This window comes from Magallana gigas, chromosome 8 (genome assembly GCF_963853765.1).
Source record: "Magallana gigas chromosome 8, xbMagGiga1.1, whole genome shotgun sequence".
NCBI lineage: Eukaryota > Metazoa > Mollusca > Bivalvia > Ostreida > Ostreidae > Magallana > Magallana gigas.
This window is the reverse complement of record NC_088860.1, coordinates 20,481,851-20,505,769: the sequence shown is the minus strand read 5'-3', so window position 1 is coordinate 20,505,769 and position 23,919 is coordinate 20,481,851. Positions and strand designations below refer to the sequence as shown.

The 23,919-nt window shown below is 33.4% G+C and overlaps 1 protein-coding gene across 5 annotated transcripts; it reads left to right on the top strand.

Annotated features, from left to right (window-relative positions):
- Positions 1–5,326: 5,326 nt before the first annotated feature.
- On the top strand, positions 5,327–19,260 carry LOC105326090 (uncharacterized). 5 transcript variants are annotated; one of them, XM_034472461.2, is made up of 18 exons: positions 5,327–5,350; positions 5,587–5,648; positions 7,289–7,440; positions 7,918–8,051; positions 8,446–8,581; positions 8,820–8,888; positions 9,745–9,860; positions 10,145–10,226; positions 11,009–11,176; positions 11,365–11,451; positions 11,831–11,925; positions 12,041–12,148; positions 12,532–12,592; positions 15,297–15,404; positions 16,390–16,454; positions 16,837–16,908; positions 17,649–17,818; positions 18,227–19,260. In XM_034472461.2, the coding sequence occupies exons 2-18, from the start codon at positions 5,600–5,602 to the stop codon at positions 18,451–18,453; spliced, it is 1,899 nt and encodes a 632-aa protein (XP_034328352.2). In that variant the 5' UTR covers positions 5,327–5,350; positions 5,587–5,599; the 3' UTR covers positions 18,454–19,260. The 5 variants fall into 5 exon arrangements, with proteins under 5 accessions (XP_034328352.2, XP_011424246.3, XP_065924193.1 ...); XM_011425944.4 differs by lacking the exon at positions 5,327–5,350 and adding an exon at positions 5,379–5,496; XM_066068121.1 differs by lacking the exon at positions 5,327–5,350 and adding an exon at positions 5,379–5,496 and having other exon boundaries at positions 8,446–8,585; positions 8,824–8,888.
- The last annotated feature ends 4,659 nt before the right edge of the window (positions 19,261–23,919 follow it).

Genomic DNA, 23,919 nt, shown 5'->3' with positions numbered 1-23,919 from the left:
AAATCTTCTTCTAAAAAACTATCAGGCCAGAAAAGCTCAAATTAAAATGGAAGCATCCTCAGGTAGTGTAGATTCAAGTTTGTTCAAATTATGGTCCCCGGGGGTAGGGTGGGGCCACAATTAGGGGATCAAGTTTTACATAGGAATATATCGAAATTTTTTTTAAAAATCTTCTTCTCAAAAACTATAAAGCCAGAAAAGCTTAAATTTGAGTGGAAGCATCCTCAGATAGTGTAGATTCAAGTTTGTTCAAATCATGGTCCCCAGAGGTAGGGTGGGGCCACAATTAGGGGATAAATTTTTATATAGGAATATATAGAGAAAATCTTTAAAAAAATTTCTTTTCAAAACTTTATGGCCAAGAAAGCTCAAATTGTAACCATCCTCAGATAATGTAGATTCAAGTTTGTTCAAATCATGGTCCCTGGGGGTAGGGCGGGGCCACAATGGGGGATAAATTTTTATATAGAGAGAAAATCTTTAAAAATCTTCTTCTCAAAACTATAAGGCCAGGAAAGCCCAAATTTAAGTGGAAGCATCCCAAGATCGTAAAGATTCAAGTTTGTTTAAATAATAGTCATGGGGTATGGTGAGGCCACAATGGGGCATAGGAATATATAGAGAAAATCTTTAATATCTTCTTTTTAAAGACTATTTGGCCAGAAAAGCCTAATCTTGTGTAGAGGCATCCTCGGATAGTGTAAATTCAAGTTTGCAAAATCACAGTCCCTAGTGATAGGGCTGGGCCGTGACGGCAGTTTGAATTTTTACATAGGAATATATAGAGAAAAATCTTTAAAAATATTCTGGGAAAGTTTTCGGTCCAAAACTCAGTACTTAGTGTGAAAGCACAGGTTATGCAGATTTAAGTTTGATGAAACCATGATTCCTTAGAGAAAAGGGGGGCCACGAAATGGAGGGGGGGGGGGGGTAAATTGAAATAGAGAAAAATCTTCTTACAGGTACAACAACAAAAGGGGCTTGGTATTTACCCCAAAAAAGAGGTGGATAAAAATTGACAGATTTTCTATTTTTTTTAGCAAGATCTACTGTACTTAGTTGTCAAGATATTTTGATACTGTAATGCTAATTTGATCAGAATTAAGGCAATTGTTGCTCAGGTGAGCGATGTGGCCCCTGGGCCTCTTGTTATCTTTTATGACTAATTTAAACCGGACTTGATACTCAATTCTTTATTTCTATAAGTACACGCGTATAATGTGATTGGAGCCATCTTGAAGTGTATGCTATTTTTATATACATTATTTCATTATAAAATGTTTTGGTTTGCATAGATATGTAATGTACATAGTATCTCGCATAATATGCAATGGTATGTATAATTAAATAATGTTTAAATTTTTAACCTATGTATGCAGGATTTTTATTTTTTACTTTTCAACATGAACTGAATTTCATGCATCAAAATCAGTGTATTGAAGCGGAGCAGTGATCGATTCTACAGTACTTTTGTTTCTGTTAATAACATTTGTATATTTCTGTACCAATAATTGTTGTAAATAAATGTTATGAAAACGAATTTTAAAAAACATTGTTCTTTTTTTACAGTTTCTCAAAAAGACAGAGTAACTGTTTTTATTATTCTTCAATGATGTTATTCTAGTATAAATGTACCTACATTTACTATGAAATGAACTACTTATTGTATGATACTCCAATGCAAGGCATAAGACAAGAGCAATAGACCAGAACAATTTCCTATAGTATGCCATTCCCCATAATAAAGTACTCTCCAGGAAACTGCTTCTATACCGAACAATATTAATTTGTCAGAAACTTAGCATCATTGAACACATTACATCAATATGTAGCCTTTGTACCATGCTTTAAATGCGTTTTAAAATGAAATATGATTACAGTCTTCCACTGTCCCTTGACGTTATTTGCACCAAAACATGTTCATGTATATGTATACATGACAAGTAGGAAAAGTCGAGCCCAATGATATTTCACATGTCCCTGTAGTCAAGACAAAAAGTAGATCTGGAAAAAATATAAAAAGAAACATCTCGGATGCGACTTTTTTTTTAAAACTGAAAGGACTATATATGATAAGGGCCTAAAATGGCCCCTTAAGATGAACATTATCATTTTACTATCATTCTTTGTTTTCTTAGTACAGATACGTATGTGATGTGTTTACATAATATTCATTTTGGTTCAAGTGCCCACAATTTAGAATTATGACATTGTAAAGACAACCTTTTCCCGCCATTTTTGCATTTTTAGCGTAAAACAGCTTGTTTTCAAGCATTTTTTCCTTCCGAAAACATAGAGCGCATTCTTGAACAAATGAAATATTTTAATCAGAGATGTATCTAGCCAAGACTAATAAGTGACAAAAATATTTTCCTTGTTCAAGCATGCTCTCTATATTTCCCATTCGTAAATAGACAAGAAAAATGTCAATTTTTGGCTGATTTTGATTGAATTATAGAAATGGCGTCACTTCTGACGTCATATACTGCCAGTGAGTGCAAACAAATCAAATAAATAGATGAAAGATATATTTTATATCAACTCTTCTAAAAAATTAGTTAACATTTTATTGTACCCGAAACACTTAAAAATGGCGAATTATGGGGGCCAAATTTAACTCTTATCATATATAGTTCTTTGAAAATTTTCCTCGTCAATTTTCCCTCTGAAGAGTAAATCATATGTAGTTCTAGTGACTCTCTCTCTCTCTCTATCTCTCTCTCTCTCTCTCTCTCTCTCCTCAAATACTGACATACTCTTTAAAAAAACCTCAAAGCTATTGATCTTTATAATACCTACATGCATAAGATTATTAAAAAGTCAGTTTATTTTTTATCTTTAATGCTTCATTTTTATTTGACTATGTAATTTTTCAATGGTTATAAGACTCGCTAGTCTTTAATAATGGTCACGTTTTTATTATGGTAATTATGGTCACGTAACAATTACTTACATGAGAGCTACGAAAGACAACTCAGTTTTGAGACTACATAGCATGTGCTTTGATTATATATTGAAAAAATATAAACATTTCCCCAACGGTCACAAAATATAATTAAGAAAAATCATCTCTCTACAGAAAAGTCCTTAGATATTAGATCAAGTTCTTTTATTTCAATCTCTTGAAGTCTTGTTCAATATCAGTATTGCAATTTCAGCGTGTTCCAAAAAGTCTACTTTATTTTTGTTTGTTTACTTATGCAATTTATTCGATTTTGTATTGTTTAGATTAACAATTTTGTCATCATCACACACCAGTTCGATAATAAAACGTGCATTATTGTAGAAAAAAATGGCTGAGGTAAAATCTTATCATCTGAAATTTTTTTTTTTTTTTTTGAAATCGCAGCAACAGCCCTATTTCCCCAAAAAAGCCTTTTCATTCCAAAAGGTTATACCTTACAGAATGCTTTACACTTACAGTCACTTGAAGTTATATTAATTATATTTTTTTCTAGTAAAAGAGAAAAATAACCACATGCGCCGTTAGTTATATAAACTTTTTAGGTAGTGAACATTTTTATCATTTGCCGAAAAACAGTTAACGTCACATGACTGTGATTGAATTATATAATGTATATTTAAACAATAAAATGCTTTCTTTGGTATTTCATGTGGTGGAAATTCGGAGTTAAATACCTTGTGTTGTAATTATTCATCTAGTCACAGGGGCTCGTCACGAAGTTTTTTCAACCTTTTATATATACCACCTCTATACTATAAAATACACAAGGGAGGAATCAAAACTCGGAAAAATCGCTACCTCCCGATTTCGGTCGCCTCGAATTAATTCTTCTCGGACGTTAAACCCTGCACTCTAGGTATCATTAGATCGGGAAAGGACCATAGTTTTTAGGAATACCTGCAAAATTTAAACATCGGCAACAATTTTAAAAGTTTTCACGCATTTTCTTCCAGTTTACTCTCCGGTGACACTTTCTTCGATCAGATGTTGCGCACCAAATTTATTCATGCGCTTTCATTGGTTAATTTTGTTGATCAAGATAAATCGTACGTTGACTCGTATTTTAGAGGGATATTCAAATGGTGAGTGAAGAAGTTCTTATTACGTGGTGAGTATATGTATTAATTTTCATATTTATGTAGAAATATTTTAACCATACATCGGACATTCGGTAGGACGTGACTATGTATTTCTTGCATCAAAGCAAGTTTGAATATCGTTTGAAAATCCCTCTAAAATACAAGTCCGCGTACGAGTTATCTTGAGCAACATTGAATTGACCAATGAGAGCGCAACATCTGATCGAAGAAAGTGTCACCGGAGAGTAAACTGGAAGAAAATGCGTGAAAACTTCTAAAATTGTTGCCGATGTTTAAATTTTGCAGGTATTCCTAAAAACTATGGTCCTTTCCCGATCTAATGATACCTAGAGTGCAGGGTTTAACGTCCGAGAAGAATTAATTCGAGGCGACCGAAATCGGGAGGTAGCGATTTTTCCGAGTTTTGATTCCTCCCTTGTGTATTTTATAGTATAGAGGTGGTATATATAAAAGGTTGAAAAAACTTCGTGACGAGCCCCTGTGATCTAGTATGGTATGTTGACTTAATTCTTTTTGCCCCAAAAATGTATGGATGTCGAAACAAACATATTAAAAACAATGAATGTTACTTTGCATGTAACGTACGCGTATTAATATCTTTTCTGATAAGGGGAATAGTAATAGAAGTGCTTCCTATGAACTGAATGGTCTCGTCAAATGTGTCAAAGTGAATAGTGCTATTTTTACCTGCACACTTTAATTAAAGTTTAATTTAACATTTAAAAATGTAATATCTATTGGTTTTTTTCTAGCTCAGAGATGGTTTGCTGATACTGTCTCCCGAAAAGAAAAATGGAGCATTGTCCTTCAGCCTACATGTTCCCATTTCCCATTATGGCGCTACAGGTTTGCAGCAAATAGGGGATAAAAAATCCACAGTAGATAATGAAAAAGAGAACAAGTGGCTTCATTATGCAATGCTGAAACCATTAATCTCCCGAGCTCTTTCATGAAGACTAACACACAAGCTTAACGTGATTCATTCCCGACGGTTGACATTTTTGTTTCCTCAAGTTAATGGCAATATTTATGTTGCATGGAAACCGAATTTATGCAATAATGAATTCCAATTCTGCCCTAGAAAAAATACGCTATCAAATTTAAAATTCAAACAAATGCACTCTCGGTGAAATTCTAACGACAAATAGGCATAACAGATATAACGTTATTACATGTAGCACAAACTTGAATCTGATCGGTAGGATAGTTTAGAAAACACCCCAATGTCCTATATATCTATTTAAGGTCAAGTGTACGATGTATGTCTCTCTTCCATCAGATAAAAGTAAGTTTACTTTTCTAGAGCACATATTTCAGAACCCAAACCGTTGCTGGGTACAATTTTAAAGTGCTCATTTCAGACCGTCAGAGCGAACAATCGACATTTTCAAGAAACGTTTTACTTGAATGTTTAAAACACTCAATGTACATGTAGGTATAATCGTTAAATGGAGTACATTAATTGTGCTTTGTGGTGTAGAGCATTTCAAATTCAGAAAGAGTGTAACTTTATTTTTGCAGGTAATTGATCGAAATGGATTTGAGATTTCAATTACTGGTGATTGTTGTTCTTTTCAGATTAGGTAATGAACTTTTTTCTTTTTATTCTGAATATTTGATTATGTTTTGCCAAAAAATGTAAGATTTTACCATATTTGGTTTATTTAATAATTAATTGATTTTTTAACTTTTTGATGTTGTAATTTTGCGAAAATTATCGATAGTATTCTCGTATATTCTCCAAAATTATTTCAAATCTGTTTCTTAAATTTCAAATTTTAAAAAAGAAACCTTTATAATTTTAGTCCAAACTTCATAACATGAACGTATAACATGAATTTAATATTCCATCTAGTTCCATTAGCGGAAACCGCAGACAAATTGTTTTTAATATTGAAAATAAACAAAATGCACTTACACCTGTATAAGAATTTAAAATTAATGCATGTTTTGTAGATCTGAACGCCTTTCATATATTTTATATTTTTCTCTGCTTCGGCATTGCAATGTCTTAAAACAGCTACGTGCGCACACTAGCAACGTGTGAAATAATCTTTAGATAATGCGCACGCACCAATGGCAGATGGGGCGGTAGGCGGCAAATTCTATATGATCCAAGGTAGCAGTATACAGTTGTTGACTTGGGTCGAGGGCAACAGTTGATCTGTCGGACCGGCTCGCAAACTGTTGCCCAAGGCCTAAGGCCACGGGCAACAGTTTTGCGAGCCGGTCCGACAGATCAACTGTTGCCCGAGACACAGTCAACGACTGTTTTGTTATACCCCTTCTAACCAATAACACGTTTTCGCGGAATGTGACGTCACCGGTCAACAGTCTTTTTTAACAGTCGATTTTAACAGTTCCAACCTAACAGTTCCAGTCCAACAGTCAAAATGCTTGACTTTTTTTCGTATAGAGTTTTATAGTCACTGTTTTACAGGGGTATAACAAAAATGTATGTTTTAAAAAGTCAAATGGGGGGGGGGGGCATAAAAAATATAACACCCATACACACGTTTTCATTTAAATGGGGTATCATACTCTCTTTCTCTCCAAGTTCAGCCCCTCGGTCCCCCTCCAACATTTACTTTTAAATCTAAAACATTTCCGCGAATGGATAACCGAATGTTGATTGAATAATCTCATTCAGTTCTAAGGAAATGTTTAGAGAAAATCATATATGTGTATACCTTTCAAAAATAAACGAAAGGTTAATAATCATATGAACACTGGTTACAAAATAGAGGTAAGAATGGATACTTTCAGTAATAATGTTCACACACACATGTCCGCGAATTTTGCTATAACCACTTGAACAGGAGCTTGGACTTTGGATAGTCGTGACACTTACGTGTACGTGTATGTGATGAAGGTCTGTCGCTTTCATTGCAGGCACTAAACCATGGCTCTTTGAAATCAAAAAGATTTGTTTGGATTTTGAGCTAAAATTACGCAATTTCTGCATATTTTTCTTGAAATCAGCGTCATTTCAAACTTGTTTTGATGCAAAAAATAGATAGGTACCTCCTAATCCAATTCCAAGGTCTAGTTTTAAAAAATGGTTCAATCACATGTTGTGCCCATGAACCTTGTTTTCAGTTTGTTTAGTACAACGTCTTGTAAGTTTGACTTTTAAAAATAAATTCCACCAGTAAATCCATTGACCGCGTTAACATGATGACAAGAATCACCGGTTGTGTGACTCTTATCTTTATTTATGAAGATGTATGTGTTCCAAATACCTTGGATGACCTACAGAAAGACTACGGGGAATGGCGTCTCCAGAGGTCTCCCGAGTACTCCACGGCCATGAAGTTTCACAAATACAACGATAAAACGGAGACATTCGCATACAACGGATTCGACGAGGAATTTGTATATATCCTATCACTATTAGAACGTTTATCAAAGTATCCATTAAGAAATACATTAATTTAAGAGAGCTTATGTTGTGGATTATCTTTTGTTGGGTGCCAATTTTAAACAGGAAGGGGTAATGAGGGACAAAGCATGAACTTAGCGAGAAAAAAAATTGTTTATGCAATATACTTTAATATATTAACAGTATTTGAGAAATTAAAAAAAACCCAATTAAATGCTCTCTTTATACAATATCAGTTTTTGTTTTGTAACCATTGACCATCAGAATTTCGAATTCGCAGATGCCATTTCCTCGTAATTTCCTGTTTTTCCCATAATTTCCTGTTTTTCCCATAATTTCCTGTTTCCCATTATTTCCTGTTTTCCCCATAATTTCCTGTTTTTCCCATAATTTCCTGTTTCCCATAATTTCCTGTTTTTCCCATAATTTCCTGTTTTTCCCATAATTTCCGGTTTTGTTGTCTCTATTAGACTAAGTCGACTAATTTGCTGAATGGCCTAATGAACAATGTAGTCTACAATCAGCTCTCGCCGAAACAGAAGACGGACTATGACATCTTCAAGGATACATTAACAACCATGATCAACGGATACAAATGGAGAGAGTGAGTACTCACCCCCCTTCTTAATATATCATTACTTCAAATAAGAATGGATCAAACGAAATAAAGATTTTTTTTTAATTTAAATAAATACAAAGTATACTACAGTGGATTCTCAGTTTACTGAAATATATGCATTCTAGGCAATAATTTATAATTTGATGAGTATAATTTTCTTTTTACAAAACTGCATCTTAAGCGGATGCTAACGTGCTACCTTGGTAGTGGCGTATTTACTCCGAAAAATGCTTTTAGTAACTGAATTACATGAATTATTTTCAAAGAATGGAATTGGGTGGTTGATTTTGGCATACTCTCTCTCTCTCTCTCTCTCTCTCTCTCTCTCTCTCTCTCTCTCTCTCTCTCTCTCTCTCATTTATCCGATTTCCATTTACAGTTACAATGCCCTCAATCCAATCAACTTTCTAGAGGGCCCGCAAATCGATCCTTCCTATCTACAGAGTATAACTCCTTTTGACACAGTTGGTGATTTTGAAAACTACTTGAAACGTCTGGAAGATTATCCGAAACAGGCAGGTTTACATGTACATCTGCAAGTGTGTAAAGAATCTGTGTGAACATTGTCAACCCAATTTTTTCCCCGGAAATGTGCAGCCAGGCACGTTTGATGAAATGAGATAAAAAGATATTTGGAATTTTGAAATATTCTAATACAGGGTTAACGACAATAGTCAGATTTAGTCATAATGATTATCAGTGGTGATGAGAGTAAGAGAAATGGATTATGAAGAGTTTTTCTTTTTATTTCAGATAGACGAAATGATAGAAAGAATGAATAAAGCAATTGAGAAAAAACATACTTACCATTTGGTTTCTGTTGTAAGTTCTTTTTCCTATTTTGGAAAATAATTACAAAATTATTGTGGCATATTTCCGACACTTACACGCAAGATAATTTATAAAACATGCAAGAAGAGGGTGTGGATTTGAAAAAAATGATAAGATTACATGCAAAATACATTTCTTGACATGGAGGATTAATTGAATTTTTTTTTAAAAGAGAAAAAGTTCCAAAATTAAGAATTTACATACTAACAATATTATCTGACATCTTGCGTCTTTCATGCAAGATGCAACAATTGTTTTGTTGACATGCCAACAATGACATACGAACAATGTAGATATCTACTTATTTATGTCAAAATGCTACCTATTTTTATCAACATACGAGTAAACAATCTCTTTCTGCAAGCATGAATATAATAAAGCGAACATGATAGATAATTGTTTCAACATGGTACCCAACGCGATGATAATTTTGTTGACATGATCATCAGAGAGAGACTTATTTATGTCTATATGTAAACAAACCTCGAGTCTTGTGATATTGTTATGAGTTCCAATAAAATATGGCCTTTTTTGATGATATTAATCATGAACACATTGAATCAGTTTATCATATTTGCCACGAGTCATTTTGTTTAAGAAATGGTAATTTCTGTATTTTGCATTATTTGTTAACAAATATAAGACTCCAGATTTGTTTACATAACAAAGATCGCTCACGTCTGTATCTTGCTTGTAACTTGACAATTTTAAACACAAAAAATAAAGTTTTGATCTCAAATGGTGCCTAGGTCCCTTTACACATTGACATGTATTTTCTTGTATGCGTAGGAAACAGACAGGTAGTGCAATATCACACAGTCTTAACAGTCTATATATAAAATTTCAGAACAGAATCCCAGGGCAAATTGACGATGTTTTGAAAAATGCACAACCAACCACTTTTCCAATGTACTTACCTTTTAAGGATCGTTTGCCAAAGTCGAGTATTGATGAAAACAAAAAGCAAGTACTATTAATTGGTTTCGCAGTAAAATGTGCAACGAATGCTTCGTTGAAGATCTGTCAATAAAGATAAACTGTATGTTTAAATACTTCATATCCTTTATCAAAACCAGTATTCGAGTAAAGCAAGAATTTAAAGAAGGTGTGAAGAACCAGTTTGGCTCTCATTTTTTGCTATAGAATTTAAGACAAAATAATCTTTGGGTCGAATAGACATTTTTTTATTCAAATTTATTTTATTGACTGTTTTTATGTCCTGTTTTAATTTATAACATAAATTTTAGACAAGATCTAGACAGAAAGGCACAAGCAGCAGTATCTAAAATAATAGACAAGTATAGACATTTAAAACAGTACTTTAATCAAGTAAGTGGAATGGTGGTAATAACCACAGGGGCCAAGCCCGTTTTAACATTAATTTCAATGTAACCATAAATAAAGAAAGGGGTCGAACTCTGACCCAAATAAAAAACTACCAGCTCGCTTCAAAAGCCTTAATAGATCAATTAATTTTTAAAACACTCGCAATATGCATGTATTTTTCGGAGAGGAAATGTCATAGATACAGCCGAATTTCAAGTTGATGGGTCTTAAAATAGCGGAGATATACGTCATTATTCTCTCGAAGTCGCCAGTTTATTTTTACTTCTCCGAAAAATACATGCATATTGCGAGTGTTTTAAAAATTAATTGATTTATTAGGCTTTGAAGCTAGCTGGTAGTTTTTTATTTGGGTCAGAGTTCGACCCTTCTTTATTTATGGTTACATTGAAATTAATGTAAAAACGGGCTTGGCCCTTGTGGTAATAACAGAAAACGTATTGTATTCTCTCTCTCTCTCTCTCTCTCTCTCTCTCTCTCTCTCTCTCTCTCTCTCTCTCTCTCTCTCTCATGTTACTGATGCACATGGTGATACATAACGGTTTTTGTAAGAATTATTAACTTTTAGTATTTTCATATTTAAGTGAGCAAACTTGCAGAATCAAAAGTAATAAATTAAATAACATATACATTGACCCCCACCCCTCTCTCTCTCTCTCTCTCTCTCTCTCTCTCTCTCTCTCTCTCTCTCTCTCTCTCTCTCTCTCTCTCTCTCTCTCTCATGTTATTCAACTGAAAAAAATAACAGTTATCTATATTTCAAATAGACATATTTTAAACATCTAAGACCAAATTTCGGGGTCAACAGCTGGGATAATGGAACCGAATTTTACAAAGCATGTCTGCGATGGCATTTGTCTCTAGATATAACACCAGATGAGGTTCATGAAAAAGGTCGCAAGGAAGTAGAAAGAATCTCATCGGAAATGAAAAAGGTATCCATTGTTCTTCTGTGAATAAAATATGATAAACAAGTGGGTTTTTTTCAGCAGTTTTTCCAATTTTTAACATGTTTCAAACGTTCACTTTAGCAAACCTAATATTGTTAATTACAGTCTGAATGATTTTATCTTTATTTCAGTCGAAGTTTTTTCCTTGTATTTTACATTTTAATTTCTTATAGATTATGGTGAAACTTAACCATCAAGGCTCAGTTAAGGAATTTTTCGCGAACGTTAGACAAAATCAAAGTTTCTATCTACAGAATGGGGTAAGAATTACAAATAATATTTTTTTTTAGAATATAAGGCATACATGGTAGTAAAGTTGTTTTTTTTTTTATCCCAAAATTATCAACAAATGTGAAATAAAATACAAGTGGATTATTGGTTTCCCTTATTCGTATTTAAATATACGTATTTAAATAATATCTTCAAAAAATTTTCCATACAATATGTATTCCCTGCTACAACCAAGATGTTGATGTTTGGATTATCTCAAATGTTTTAAAGTAAAAAAAAATGCAATATGTTGTTAAACTTAGTAATGATAATTAGTTATTAGTTAACATACATGTCATTAAAAAAACAAAGCTATCGATGAATAAATCATGGATTGATGTAACTATTTTTCTTTATTTCTTATTATAGCAAGAAATTATTAAATGGTACAAAGATCGAATTAAAAATAAGATTGAGCCCCAGTTGCCAAAGTTCTTTAAGGACCTTCCCAATTTACCGGTTGAGTAAGTGAACATTTTCTTGGCCATTTCCAAGTATTAGTACTGCAATACAAATTCAAATTATAGAACATTTTCTTAGTAATAACATATTGTTTGCACTTTTGTGTTCACGTTACAGCGTACAACCCAACCCCATCGATGGCATCGATGGTCAGTATTTGGCCGGACCCCCTGACGGATCACGGCCTGGCACGTTTCAAGTCAATGTGTTCCATCCCGAAAAGTCGTAAGCCCCTTAGTACATGAAGTAGTAATTACGGTGTTTTAAATTCAGATGTTTTTCAAATTTGTCATTGTAGTATCATATATATCGTCATGATTTATTGTTGAATTTAGGTGAATTCACACATAGTCCCACATTTATTTATGCAAATGCAAAATGTAGCTTTTTAAAGCTAATCAAGAGCATTGTTTAATCAAATTTTATCAAAGACACTTCTGCTACGACTATCAAATTATCTTTAGAAAAAGATTCAAAACCATTTTAGAAATTTCCATTCAAAATGTATGAAGGAAAAGAAACGACTAATATAAGATCGATTATTTTACTTAAATCACAAACTGGTGATATCATTGTGAAGTACAAAAGACATCTTTGAAATTTTACAGTGTAACCATAGACTTCATGGCGTTACTTCTCCACGAGACAATTCCAGGCCATCATTTGCAGGTAAGTGGGCTGTAACCGCTTAATGAAGCTCTTGGTCATTTATTAGTATAAAGTCTGCTCTATCCTTTAAAATATATACAAATTGAAGCTTTCATTTAAAGGTAAGTTTTTTGTTATAGTTAATGGTGTGCCAGGATCCACCGTCACCAACTTTTTTTTCAAGTTAAACTTCATGCAGTCTTAAAAAGATGTCAGAGTTTTGACCTCGAATTTATGCACTTTTTCTCTAAATGATTTGAGTTATGGACTGAGTTGAGTGATTTTAAAACATCGGTGACGGTGGGGCAAGGTTCTTTTACTTTTTATAATGAGTACTTGTATGTAATGTTATTACAAGGCGTCATTTAAAAATAAGTTAGATTTTCCAGTAGTGACTGTTCAGATCCAAGTCAGCATTTACTTAAAAAATAAAATGCTTTCATTGGTGATACATGCAGGATATGAAGGTGGCGACTTTGCAGAAAAAATACATAACCCGCGTTAGCGAGTAATGTTATATAAATAGTGCCTGTTTGGGAGGTAACAGTTGAAATTGACACCCCGAGAAAACCATTGTCAACCGACGCGAAGCGGAGGTTGACAATGGTTTTCGAGGGGTGTCAATTTCAACTGTTATCCTCCCAAACAGGCACTATTTATTTTGTTATACTGAATGTCTTAATTTTTCAGAAAATTTTACTGCTTTTATATAGGAATAACGTGAATTCTACAGCGAACCGTACGCGCATAATTTTCGCGCATGTAACATTTTTTATTGTTATATTCAGTAGTATATTCTCACTATATAACTCTATATAGACGAATAGTCAATAATTGTAATATCAGCTCGTCCGAAAAATATCGACCGGTCAATATTTTTTAGATATTGACCGGCTAGGAATAATATCTAGAGAACATTCCCTCTATTTCAAATAATCGCCTCTGATTTGTTGATTCGTAAACGGTGACGTAAATAATTCTTCGCGACTCCAAAACAAGGTGACGTCATAATAGACAGTCAGTCAAGGCAAGTAAACAACGAACGCGCAATGCAACGGTTTGCTATCATAACGGATATAAGGATTTGCGAATTACTGTGAAGTAAAATCAGGTAGAACATCTGTATGTAAATTCTTACGGTCGGCGGAATATCACAAGTGACCGTTTGATGCTGAGGATATTTTGGAAATGAACTTTGCACAAAATTGAATTCGTGAATTCTTTGTTGAGCTGAGAAAATTACGGCGATCTGTTTTCAATTAATTTCTTAAATTTTGGTTTGTTTCTTCATATAACAAAACAAATGTTGACTGTGTTTTCGGGCAACATTGATTATATTAGCCCCCTTTGGACGAAAATATTGCCCTCCGCTTCGCGTCGGGCAATATTTCGTCCCTCGGGGGCTAATATAATCAATGTTGCCCTCAACCCCAGTCAATATTTGTATAATGTTACCCGTTGCTAAGTGCGTTGCTAACGCTGAGGGTAATAGAAAATATTATTAACTGCGTCTTAACCAATCAGATTTCAGTATTTAACATGAAAGTATAACAAAAAAAAATATGCAATGGTCGCTACCTTCATAACCCGCATAAATCAGCGAGAAAAGCATTTTAATGTTTATATTTACATCTTAAACTAAATTACTGTTAATGTACATCAGTACGTTGGTTAAAAGATACAGCCTAATCGTCTTCTATGGGAATTTGAGTCTGACATCATCATGATTATGTTATGTAGTCCGTGATTATTCTTAGGTCGCGATAGGTTTTGACCAATCGATAAACGGGACGTGTAGATTTCAATCCTTTCGATTTCCTGTCAGTTTCAGTTGCTGTAGGCTTCGACCAATCGATAAACGGGGCGTGACGATTTCGGTTCTAAAGTTTCTATAGCGCTATGAATTAACAAAAGTTTCCGTAAGAAATAGAGGGAATCATACTCGGTAGATGTAAATATAAAATAATGAGAAACTGAATCCTGTGGTTTTATCAAAATTCGTTGAATACCAATTTTCGGAGTGTTAAAATGTTCGGCCTTTAAAACATTGATATATTGATAAGACCATTGGCTACTATTTAATTTATCATTGAAACTGTAATTTTAAATAAACCAACGAAAGTGATGCCCGCGAAAAATGAAACTGGAATGCCGCATTAATGAGAACCAATCATTTACCGGTAATTCAACTGTTACATTAAATAAATTATGATCACTACAAATAGGTTATCAGCTATCACATATTAAATGAATTACAGATTATCATTAGCATAGTCAACAGCTATATTTTGTTACTGCATGTACAAGCCATCATGCATTGGTTAGCATGTGGTGCAGATTAAATGCGATTCTTAACAATTATTAACAGAGATCATGCTTTACAGCAGATTTTATTGTAGGCTATGCACGTGACCAACCCTTATTTACATCTTGATATGCATAACTTAAAATTGATAATTGATTTCTTAAGTAAACTCTCCCCTGATTACTGTAACAGAGACCTCTATATTTGTGAAAGCATAATGATTGCCCCTTTCTTTTTCCGGTAAATGAGTTTTACAGGAACTTAGTCGAAAAATCTTCGATTTCCTTTTTTTCATATATCTAAGAGAGAGTTAAAGGAAGTTGGGTCGTCAACAAAGGAAAACTCTTATTTGTCGGAGGTAGAAAACGATTTTAAAATGATGACCATCCAGCCTCGTTAATTCATGAGTTGTTTTCACAGGGGAGTGTGCAGTCCACAAACGTTGGTCCCGCATACCGCAGATATAATCTTGATGATAAATACTTCCAACCGCCCTTTCTACCCCCATTTTATACTGCATATCTTGAGGTAAGACTAATTGTATGTTTGTTTGAATTGCAGATTAGTGTTGCATCCACAGTAAAAATACCTGACTATAGAAAGTACATGGCTGGCTATCTATTTACTGTTCCTTATGAAGTTCCATTTTACACAGCATATGTTGAGGTACTCACTCGAACATATTAATATGAACAACAGTTTATTCAAAGTTAAATTTTTTTTTTAGTATATTTAGTAGAAGTTGATTGGAAAATATGTTTAAAATAATTGAAATGCAGTTTTATGCAAATTGCCTTTTAGAACAGACCATCTCATGACAGTAAAAATTATTCTGCTTAGTAATTGCGTAATTCATTAAGTAAGAATAATGGCCATATAAATGATAATCATTGAAGTACATGGTATTTGTTAAGGTTATCTAATCAGATTACATGCAGTTTGAACCAAGCTATAAAAATTTTTCAATTAAATATTTTTGTTACGGATGTTTGATGGTCGGCATATTATTCCTCAGATCTGCCTTAAATTTTAAATAATATATTTTTGGCCCTAAGCTATTCAATAGAAAAGAAAAGCATCCGACAAATTTAGGTTCAAACAAATATTTTCTATATAGCCACGACAACTCAACACTCTTAATGTTAACAAAGCTTTAAAACGGCAATTCTACCAGTCAACCAAAATTTGAGTGTCAGGGAATGTTCATTTATATTTGATAGAAAACTCGGCCTAAGGAAGAACTTTGAAGCTGTAATGAATTATTGTAACAAAGAATTGGCACTAGCCTTGTTTACATAAAAAAGAATGAATTTATAGCTCTGTATCTTGCTTATAACTTTACGCAGGACGAAAAGACAATAAAAAAGAAACGATAAAAAAAAAAGGAAAACGAAATTTGCCCAAAATTGTGACGATGCCTGTCGAAGTGTTTATTTACATGAATGAAGGATGAAAATCTGCATGAAATAGAATGCATGGATTCATAATGTATATTTTGTCTAATTTCATCAAGGGATGGGCTTTGTATGCTGAATCTCTAGGTGAAGAAATGGGATTGTACGAGGATGACTATGAACTGTAAGTAACTCTATCCATATAAGAAAACACAAGATGAAACTCTGACATTCAGTCAAGTGAAGGTGACTGAAAGCTAACTAGACTGTGACTGAAGCTCTGCCATTCAGTCAACTTTTCAGGACTTTCACTTTACTAAGTGGCAGAGGTTGATCCTATGAAAGTCCTGTATCTTTAGTATATGAAAATAAAAGATGATATAAATACAAACTCCATGTAACTGTAATCTAGCTTTATCCAATCATTAAGTTGCTAATACAATGAATCACAGACGTGAAGGCCGTTTTAACCATAGATTGTTCAAAATTTACGAAATCGAGCCTTACCTGTGTGCATTTTGCAAAACGTTAGTAATAGAAGTTAAACGTTACTCCTTTTTCTACAGTATGGGTAGGTATGGATCGGAAATCTTCAGAGCTTGTCGTCTTGTGGTTGATACCGGACTGCATCACTTCAAGTGAGTACATGTATTCAATGACTTATTATGCATTGTCATCATTGTTTGAAAAATTATGCACTTAGTATATAGATGAAAATGAATGTATTTTAATGCATTATGATACTCATATAACTAGATGTTTTAGGTTGCATGTTAATAAAGTTATCAAGTTGAATTGCAAAATGTTTATTTCTTCAACTTTAACCGTCAGGAAAATGCATATTTCAAAGCAAAATACTTTATCCCAACTAAATCAACTTGAGTATACTTTACCCAGATTTTTATGCCGATTTCTGTACTTTTGTTTCACACGTTACTCGGATAGATTCATCGTAGATATTACAAATGTTTTTAAAAACTGGTTTAATTATCCAATATTCGAACCAGCTTCTTGAAATGACATTTTTGATTCCTTTATATTATCATATCAAACCTTCCGTTCAATATTGCTCAATACTTCTTTACAATATGAAAACACAGGTATGCGTATTTAAAATTTTGCTCGATAGCCTGAAATTTGAATCAGTTAAATCATTCAGTAACATTTGGACTAACTGAGCCTCAGCTTTGCCAGGATCTTTTAGCACTGCATCCATACCTCACGAAAGAGTTTACCTATTTTTTAGTTACAATTTCTCACGTTGTTTGAGTATTTTCTGAGTTGGTTTTTTTTTTGCTTGCCTAAAATTGATTTAAATCAAATAGCATTTCCAAATATTGTATGGTAAAAAGGATTAGATAGATTTTTTTTATTGCAGTTGGACTAGGGATAGGGCAATAGAATTCATGTTGAATTACACCGCGTACAGTGAGCAATCAATAACTACCGAGGTGGATAGATACTTAACATGGCCAGGCCAAGCGTGCGGATACAAGATTGGCGAACTGAAAATAAAGGAACTACGGGCAAAGGCACAGAAAGATTTGGGTAATTTGTACATGCCTCGATTTATCTCTTCAATTCTGGCAATATCAGCATCTATGTAACGATTATTTTTTTCATAAAAAAAAACGCATGTCATGTTCGTTGACATGAACTTTAAGGGAGATGTACGCTTGGTACGCCCTTATACTGTCACTGAGAAATCATTTTTTTTTTACCCCTGTCCCCAAAAAATTAATGAACACAACCATAAAAAACAACAACAAACAAATATCTGGACAAAGATACGATGTATTTTTAAATTATAAAGCTGAACTTTTCCAATACAAACATTTTATTAAACTAAACAAAAATTCAAAACAATAAATTACTAATGTTTGGGTTTTTTTTGATTAATGATCATGTTGCATTATCATTTTTGCTTGATCCTTTTATTTATTTTCATTTTGGCAGGATCGAAGTTCGACATCAAAGACTTTCATTCTATCATTCTTAAAGATGGAGCCCTTCCCCTTGATATTTTAACGAAAAACATCAACCAATGGATTGATGAAACCAAGAGGGCGTCATCTGTTACTGCAGCACCGTGTATTTCCAAAGCTTCTACATACAGTAGACATCTTAATCTGTTAGTGGGCGCTGTTACGATGTGCTTCTTGTTCAAGTTTCGCGTGTTTTGATTGGCTACCATTGGTTGTTTAAAGCTGTTGCATGTTTTGCTGTCTACGCTTCATGCTTTGCGGCAATTCACCTTTAGCATGATTAAATAATGACCAATATGACTATTGCTCTATAGCTATAAACAGATTTTCACAATTTTAACCATACATATTGTTGATTAGGGAAATAAATGAACTTTATTTTTAGTAAAAAAAAAAAAGCACTTTATAATGCAAGCAATTTCGATAGTTTTTTTCCCTTGTAGGCAATGCTTGAAGGTGATGATTTTAAATAAATCTTCCATTGAAAGATCATAGTAATGACATAATATCAACTCGAATGAAAAAAATGATGTATTACGAATTCATCTGTTGACATAACAGGGTACATGTACATATTTCGTATTTTAGAACCATTCCTCTAACCAAATTTTGTTTGTAAAACGCCATTTTATTGCCTGATGTGATTCTTTGTTTTTGTACTTGTCAAAATTTGATTGTTTTCTCTCACTTTGACTTTTGCCTTAATATATTTTTTCGCAATACGTCTTTTTCTGAAATGATATTAAATTTTCTCTATTTTGAGTACCATTTCTCTCAATTTGTTTTTATCGGTTAAAAATCGAATTTCTCGATAGTTACTAAATTACATATATTACGGGCCGCCGGAAGGCGGTCCGTTATTTGATATACATTTAAGTATTGTTACTGAGTTTCTGCGGGTTAGTTCTTTTTTAATAGAATTAATATTATGCTTCTAATGTTTGAACATATTTTATTGTATATGTAATATACAAAGGGTTCGAACACAAGTTCTTGCAACTTACTAGGTTCTCACCTAGCTTCTTTTTATGAATTAAAAATAAATTTGCTTGTAGAAATATGTTTTATGCCTTTTAAAAAATATTACATATTTTTGTTTTACTCGTAAATGAAAAATAGGTCATACTTAGTAGACTGTCGTGCTTGGCGCGTTTTTATCGAGACTATAATCTATTCGGAAAATTTCGGAGTTCTTTATTCTTTTCAAAACAATGCCTCGGGATAGGTATGCAGGACATACTAAAAACCTGAATGTCATTAAATTTTATGTAAATGATGTAATTATTTGAATTTCTATGTGCCGTGTCAAATAAAATGACTTTGTATGTGTATTTATTACATCTCCATGTAAAATGTGGTAGAAAATATCACGAAATGACATACATATCAATTATTTACGCAAAAATATGACATATAAAATGAAATTTTGAATTGACTGGAAAATTTGAAGTAATCCATTTTTATTTTATCATGTTGTCCATTGAAATCATATAAACTAATGCATTAAGTTTTAATTCAATACAATGCAACAATAAAAAACCAAAATGGTTTGAAATACATAATCTCCAAGAGAAAAATGATGAGTTGAACTTTGTATTAGAGTAATGTACAAATCAACGTGTTCTCCATTACTTCATACTATGGCAATGATCATACGATTACCGTTAGAAATGCTTTCAGTAACGAACTCTATTCTTTATGATAATAGTAAAATGTTAAACTTCAAAACAAGTTGCTGAAAGTATATTATAAATTATTAATAATTATATAAAAATTAGTACAACCAACTTTTATTTTCCTCTTTGTTGTGTTTTTTATGTAAACAACCAATGATTCATACAACAATTATATTTTTTGCGGCCCATTTGACGCTTGCGTCAATATGATTTCTTGTTATTTATATATACTACGTTTGAAAAAAGTACACTTCTTAATGAACTCTTTGTTGTATATAAAGTGGAAAGTGTTCTAACAAGGTTATTATCATATACATTACTGGAACATCTACACTAAATATGTAGTGTTGTACTGTTGGAGTCCCTGAAGTCCTGTTTGACTTTGATGACAGCTCTATAACCCTTAGAATACCACAGTCTGTTCTCGCACACGGCTTCTTTATATGACCAAAACCAGCGTCTAACAGGCATCCATGATTACCTTGGTAACAAAGAAAGTCATGAAAGTATATCTTTATGTATCTTTATTGTTATCAAACGATGTTTGTGCATGATACATGTATAACTTAATGCACCCTTACCTTGTATCTGAAGCATAAAACTAATGCTACTGAGCAACTAGGACCCAATAACATAGATATCCAAGGACACATCTGTTTTTGTTTTGACCTATTTTAGAAGCAGAAACATCAACTTAAAAACTACAAACCTAATAGTATAACAGTCATAATTATATAATTAAATAACCTTTATTATACTGCCAAGTACTGAGACGCAACATGTAAGGATGAAGAAAGTTATATCTAGTAGAAGCTACAGCTGAGGAATATAATCTCCTAACTCCAAAAAAATCATTGCTCTGTTTTTCCTTTGAATGTTTTTATATTTTACAATGTATATAAATCCGATCTACCAATTTTTTTTTATCTTCATCTATCTTATAATTCAGTTGTATGAACAGCCCATCAAGTCCAACACAAGAAAATGAATTTTTTGCCGGGATTCTAAAGTACAATTTGCCTAGCAAAATGTGGGAGAATTAGTGAGATGTCAAAATCAAAAGTATATACGTGGAATCAATTTTCGTGGAATTTGTGGGGTACCTTTCATCTATGAATAACCATCCCCCACTAATTAATAAATTAGAGTTATCACGTCTTAATTCCTTTTGTAGGAATAAAAGATTACACGAAATTACATTCCCACGAACTTGTAAATTTGAAGCAATCCACGAAAATTGGCCCCCACATATTTTAATGATTCCACAGTAATGCACTTAAAAAAGGTGAATTATTGGTGTTGGATTGGACCACCTGGACTGATAAAGCCTATCAACCTTTTCTTCAAAGTCTCAACGCACATCTTCCACTCCCTTCACAGATTGAAATTCAAACAGGTGATACTGAAGTATACTTCTGAAAACAGTTGAAGAAAATAGTTTATGAATTTAATATATATATAAAAAAGGTTCACTTTTGGCATTACAAACTTGAAATTTTATCCGCAATATACTTGCACGTTCTTTTACTGAAAAAAATTCACACCTGAATACCTTTGGAAAGCACAAACAAGGGTCATATAAATTTGGGTTAGGGCAAAATGGAAGAAAAATAAATGCTATTATGAGAGTTTGTCATGTGAAGTAAACACTGAAACATGACACTTTAAACACATTTTAAATCTTTAAACTGTTTATTTCTATTGCCTTCAGTCTCAGAATATATTATATTGGTGAACGTGCGGCTATGAATACTCAAACGTTCTTTACCTTTTGATAGACGATAATCGGACGGATATACAAAATGTCATTCATACATTATTACTGTTAAAGATGATAAAGAATATCATTGTTTGAGAAGTTTGTCAGTATCAAATCATGATGATTTGTTGTCCGAATTCTGAAGTCATTTGGACAGAATCAAAATACTCAAGAGTTTGACGTCCTGTAGTATATATGGTATATATACTAGCGAAAAAAAGAAACTGTGCATTATTTAATATATGAAAAAACATTTAAAAATCACAATGAACAAATTTTATTTTTTGTAATACTGTTAACACATGTATTCGTAACAACAGCTCATAACACATTAATGTCAACGTCGTCGAATAACGTCAATTTCAGCACACTCAAAGTCACTGTTACTTGAAATTGAATTAACAAAATTAATAACGCGTTTGACCACCATTTGCGTTCACGCATGCTTGACAGCGACGCCTCATTGATGCCACTAAAGTGTTCAGAAATGCTTGAGGGATGTTGTTCCAGATGTTGGTTAAAGCCTGGCCTAAATCAGCCAATGTCACTGGCTGATTTGGTAAACGGCGTAAACGTCTTTCCATTTCATCCCAGACGTGCTCGATCGGCGACAAATAATCGGGGGAAACAGCTGGCCAAGGCAAGACATCGACATTCTGTTGAACAAACAAGTCCCTGACTACACGTGCAACGTGTGGCCTTGCGTTGTCTTGCTGCAGAGTGATGTGATTTTGATGTCTCGATCTGTATGAAGGGTATCACATGTCACTGAATAATTTCATCTCGAAAGCGTACGCCGGTGAGATTTCCATTGACAATTTGTAGAGGGGTCCTTCCACGTGCTGATATTCCACCCTACACCATAACGCTACCTCCACCACATTGTCGACGTTGCACAACACAAGCGTCCTGGTAACGCTCACCAACGCGACGATACACCCTACAACGGCCGTCACTGCTATCCAAATGATATCTGGATTCATCAGTGAACAGAATATTGGCCCAGTCCTGTGTACTGAATCGCAGATGTCGTGTGCACCACGCTAGTCTGGCGATACGATGACGTTGAAGCAGTACTGGGCGCACCGCTGGGCATCTTGGTCTGATGTTTTGCTCGCGCAGACGATTACGCACAGTTCTTAGACTAATTCGTCGAAGCCCTGGAATGCTACGGGCAGTCAAACTTGCTGTCTGGAAACGATTTCTCAGATGCACAAGTCTAATGTGGTTGTCCTGTTGACGTGACGTCACACGAGGTCGCCCAGAGCGCGGTCGATCCTGAGTGTTGCCAGATTGTTGAAAACGTCTCCATAATGACTGGATGGTGTTTCGATGAACTCCAAAGTATCTTTCTTCAATAAACAACAGGTGATCACTAACCATGAAGTCCGTGCACCCGGACGGTTACCATCCGATATTGTCAAAAACATTACCATTATCGATTGTTCAAATTTTATAAATGCAAACAATAGATAAAGAAAAATTATACTAAATTTTATAATGCACAGTTTCTTTTTTCCGCTAGTATATTTAACAACAATATTGCAATTGGGTCGCCATTGGACGTATTCGATTAACATTTTAGACATGACATGCATATGATCAGTCATTTAAGATTATATAACCAGAATTTCAAATTGCAGTAGATTAAGACATCATAAAAAGTTCCCTCTATTGTTTTTGAAATGTCTCTGAAATTCTAAAACATTAACAATATGTTTCCGTGTTTCAAGTTCAAATCCATATCACTCAAATGAATAATAATATATAATTCATGAGAAAAAAAAACCCTCTTTTCTCAGAATGTTAATAATTTGTTGAATTGCATTTTTACTAGAAGTGATAGAAAAACAAATTAATGCTAAATATAACAATGCATACATCTGAGATCAGAGAATTTAAATTTTCTATTGGACTACACATTTACAGAAATCATAGTTATTAGTATTTTCCCAGCTTTTGTCACGTGAAACTGATAACACGTTTATAATTTCAAATGATACATATATTTCAAATACTTAATTACATATTTTTGATAAAAAAAATTATTTAAGTAAGGCAATTTGTTTGTGAAATTTAGTGCTTCAGAACTTACAATAAGTACTTCCTATCATATGGTATTAAGACACATTTTTTCTTGAGTAATATGATGACATTATGCATGAACCCTTCGGATATAGGTGCTCCAGATATCTTCTCAGTATCCGTCTAGAATAAAAGCAGCTATCT

Excerpts from the sequence above, each read along its gene's own strand:
- LOC105326090 (XM_034472461.2), top strand. The coding sequence starts at position 5,600 with ATGGATTTGAGATTTCAATTACTGGTGATTGTTGTTCTTTTCAGATTA. Across the intron at positions 9,861-10,144 it reads AGTATTGATGAAAACAAAAA|ACAAGATCTAGACAGAAAGG; the intron begins GCAAGTACTATT and ends CATAAATTTTAG. Across the intron at positions 16,455-16,836 it reads TACGAGGATGACTATGAACT|TATGGGTAGGTATGGATCGG; the intron begins GTAAGTAACTCT and ends CTTTTTCTACAG.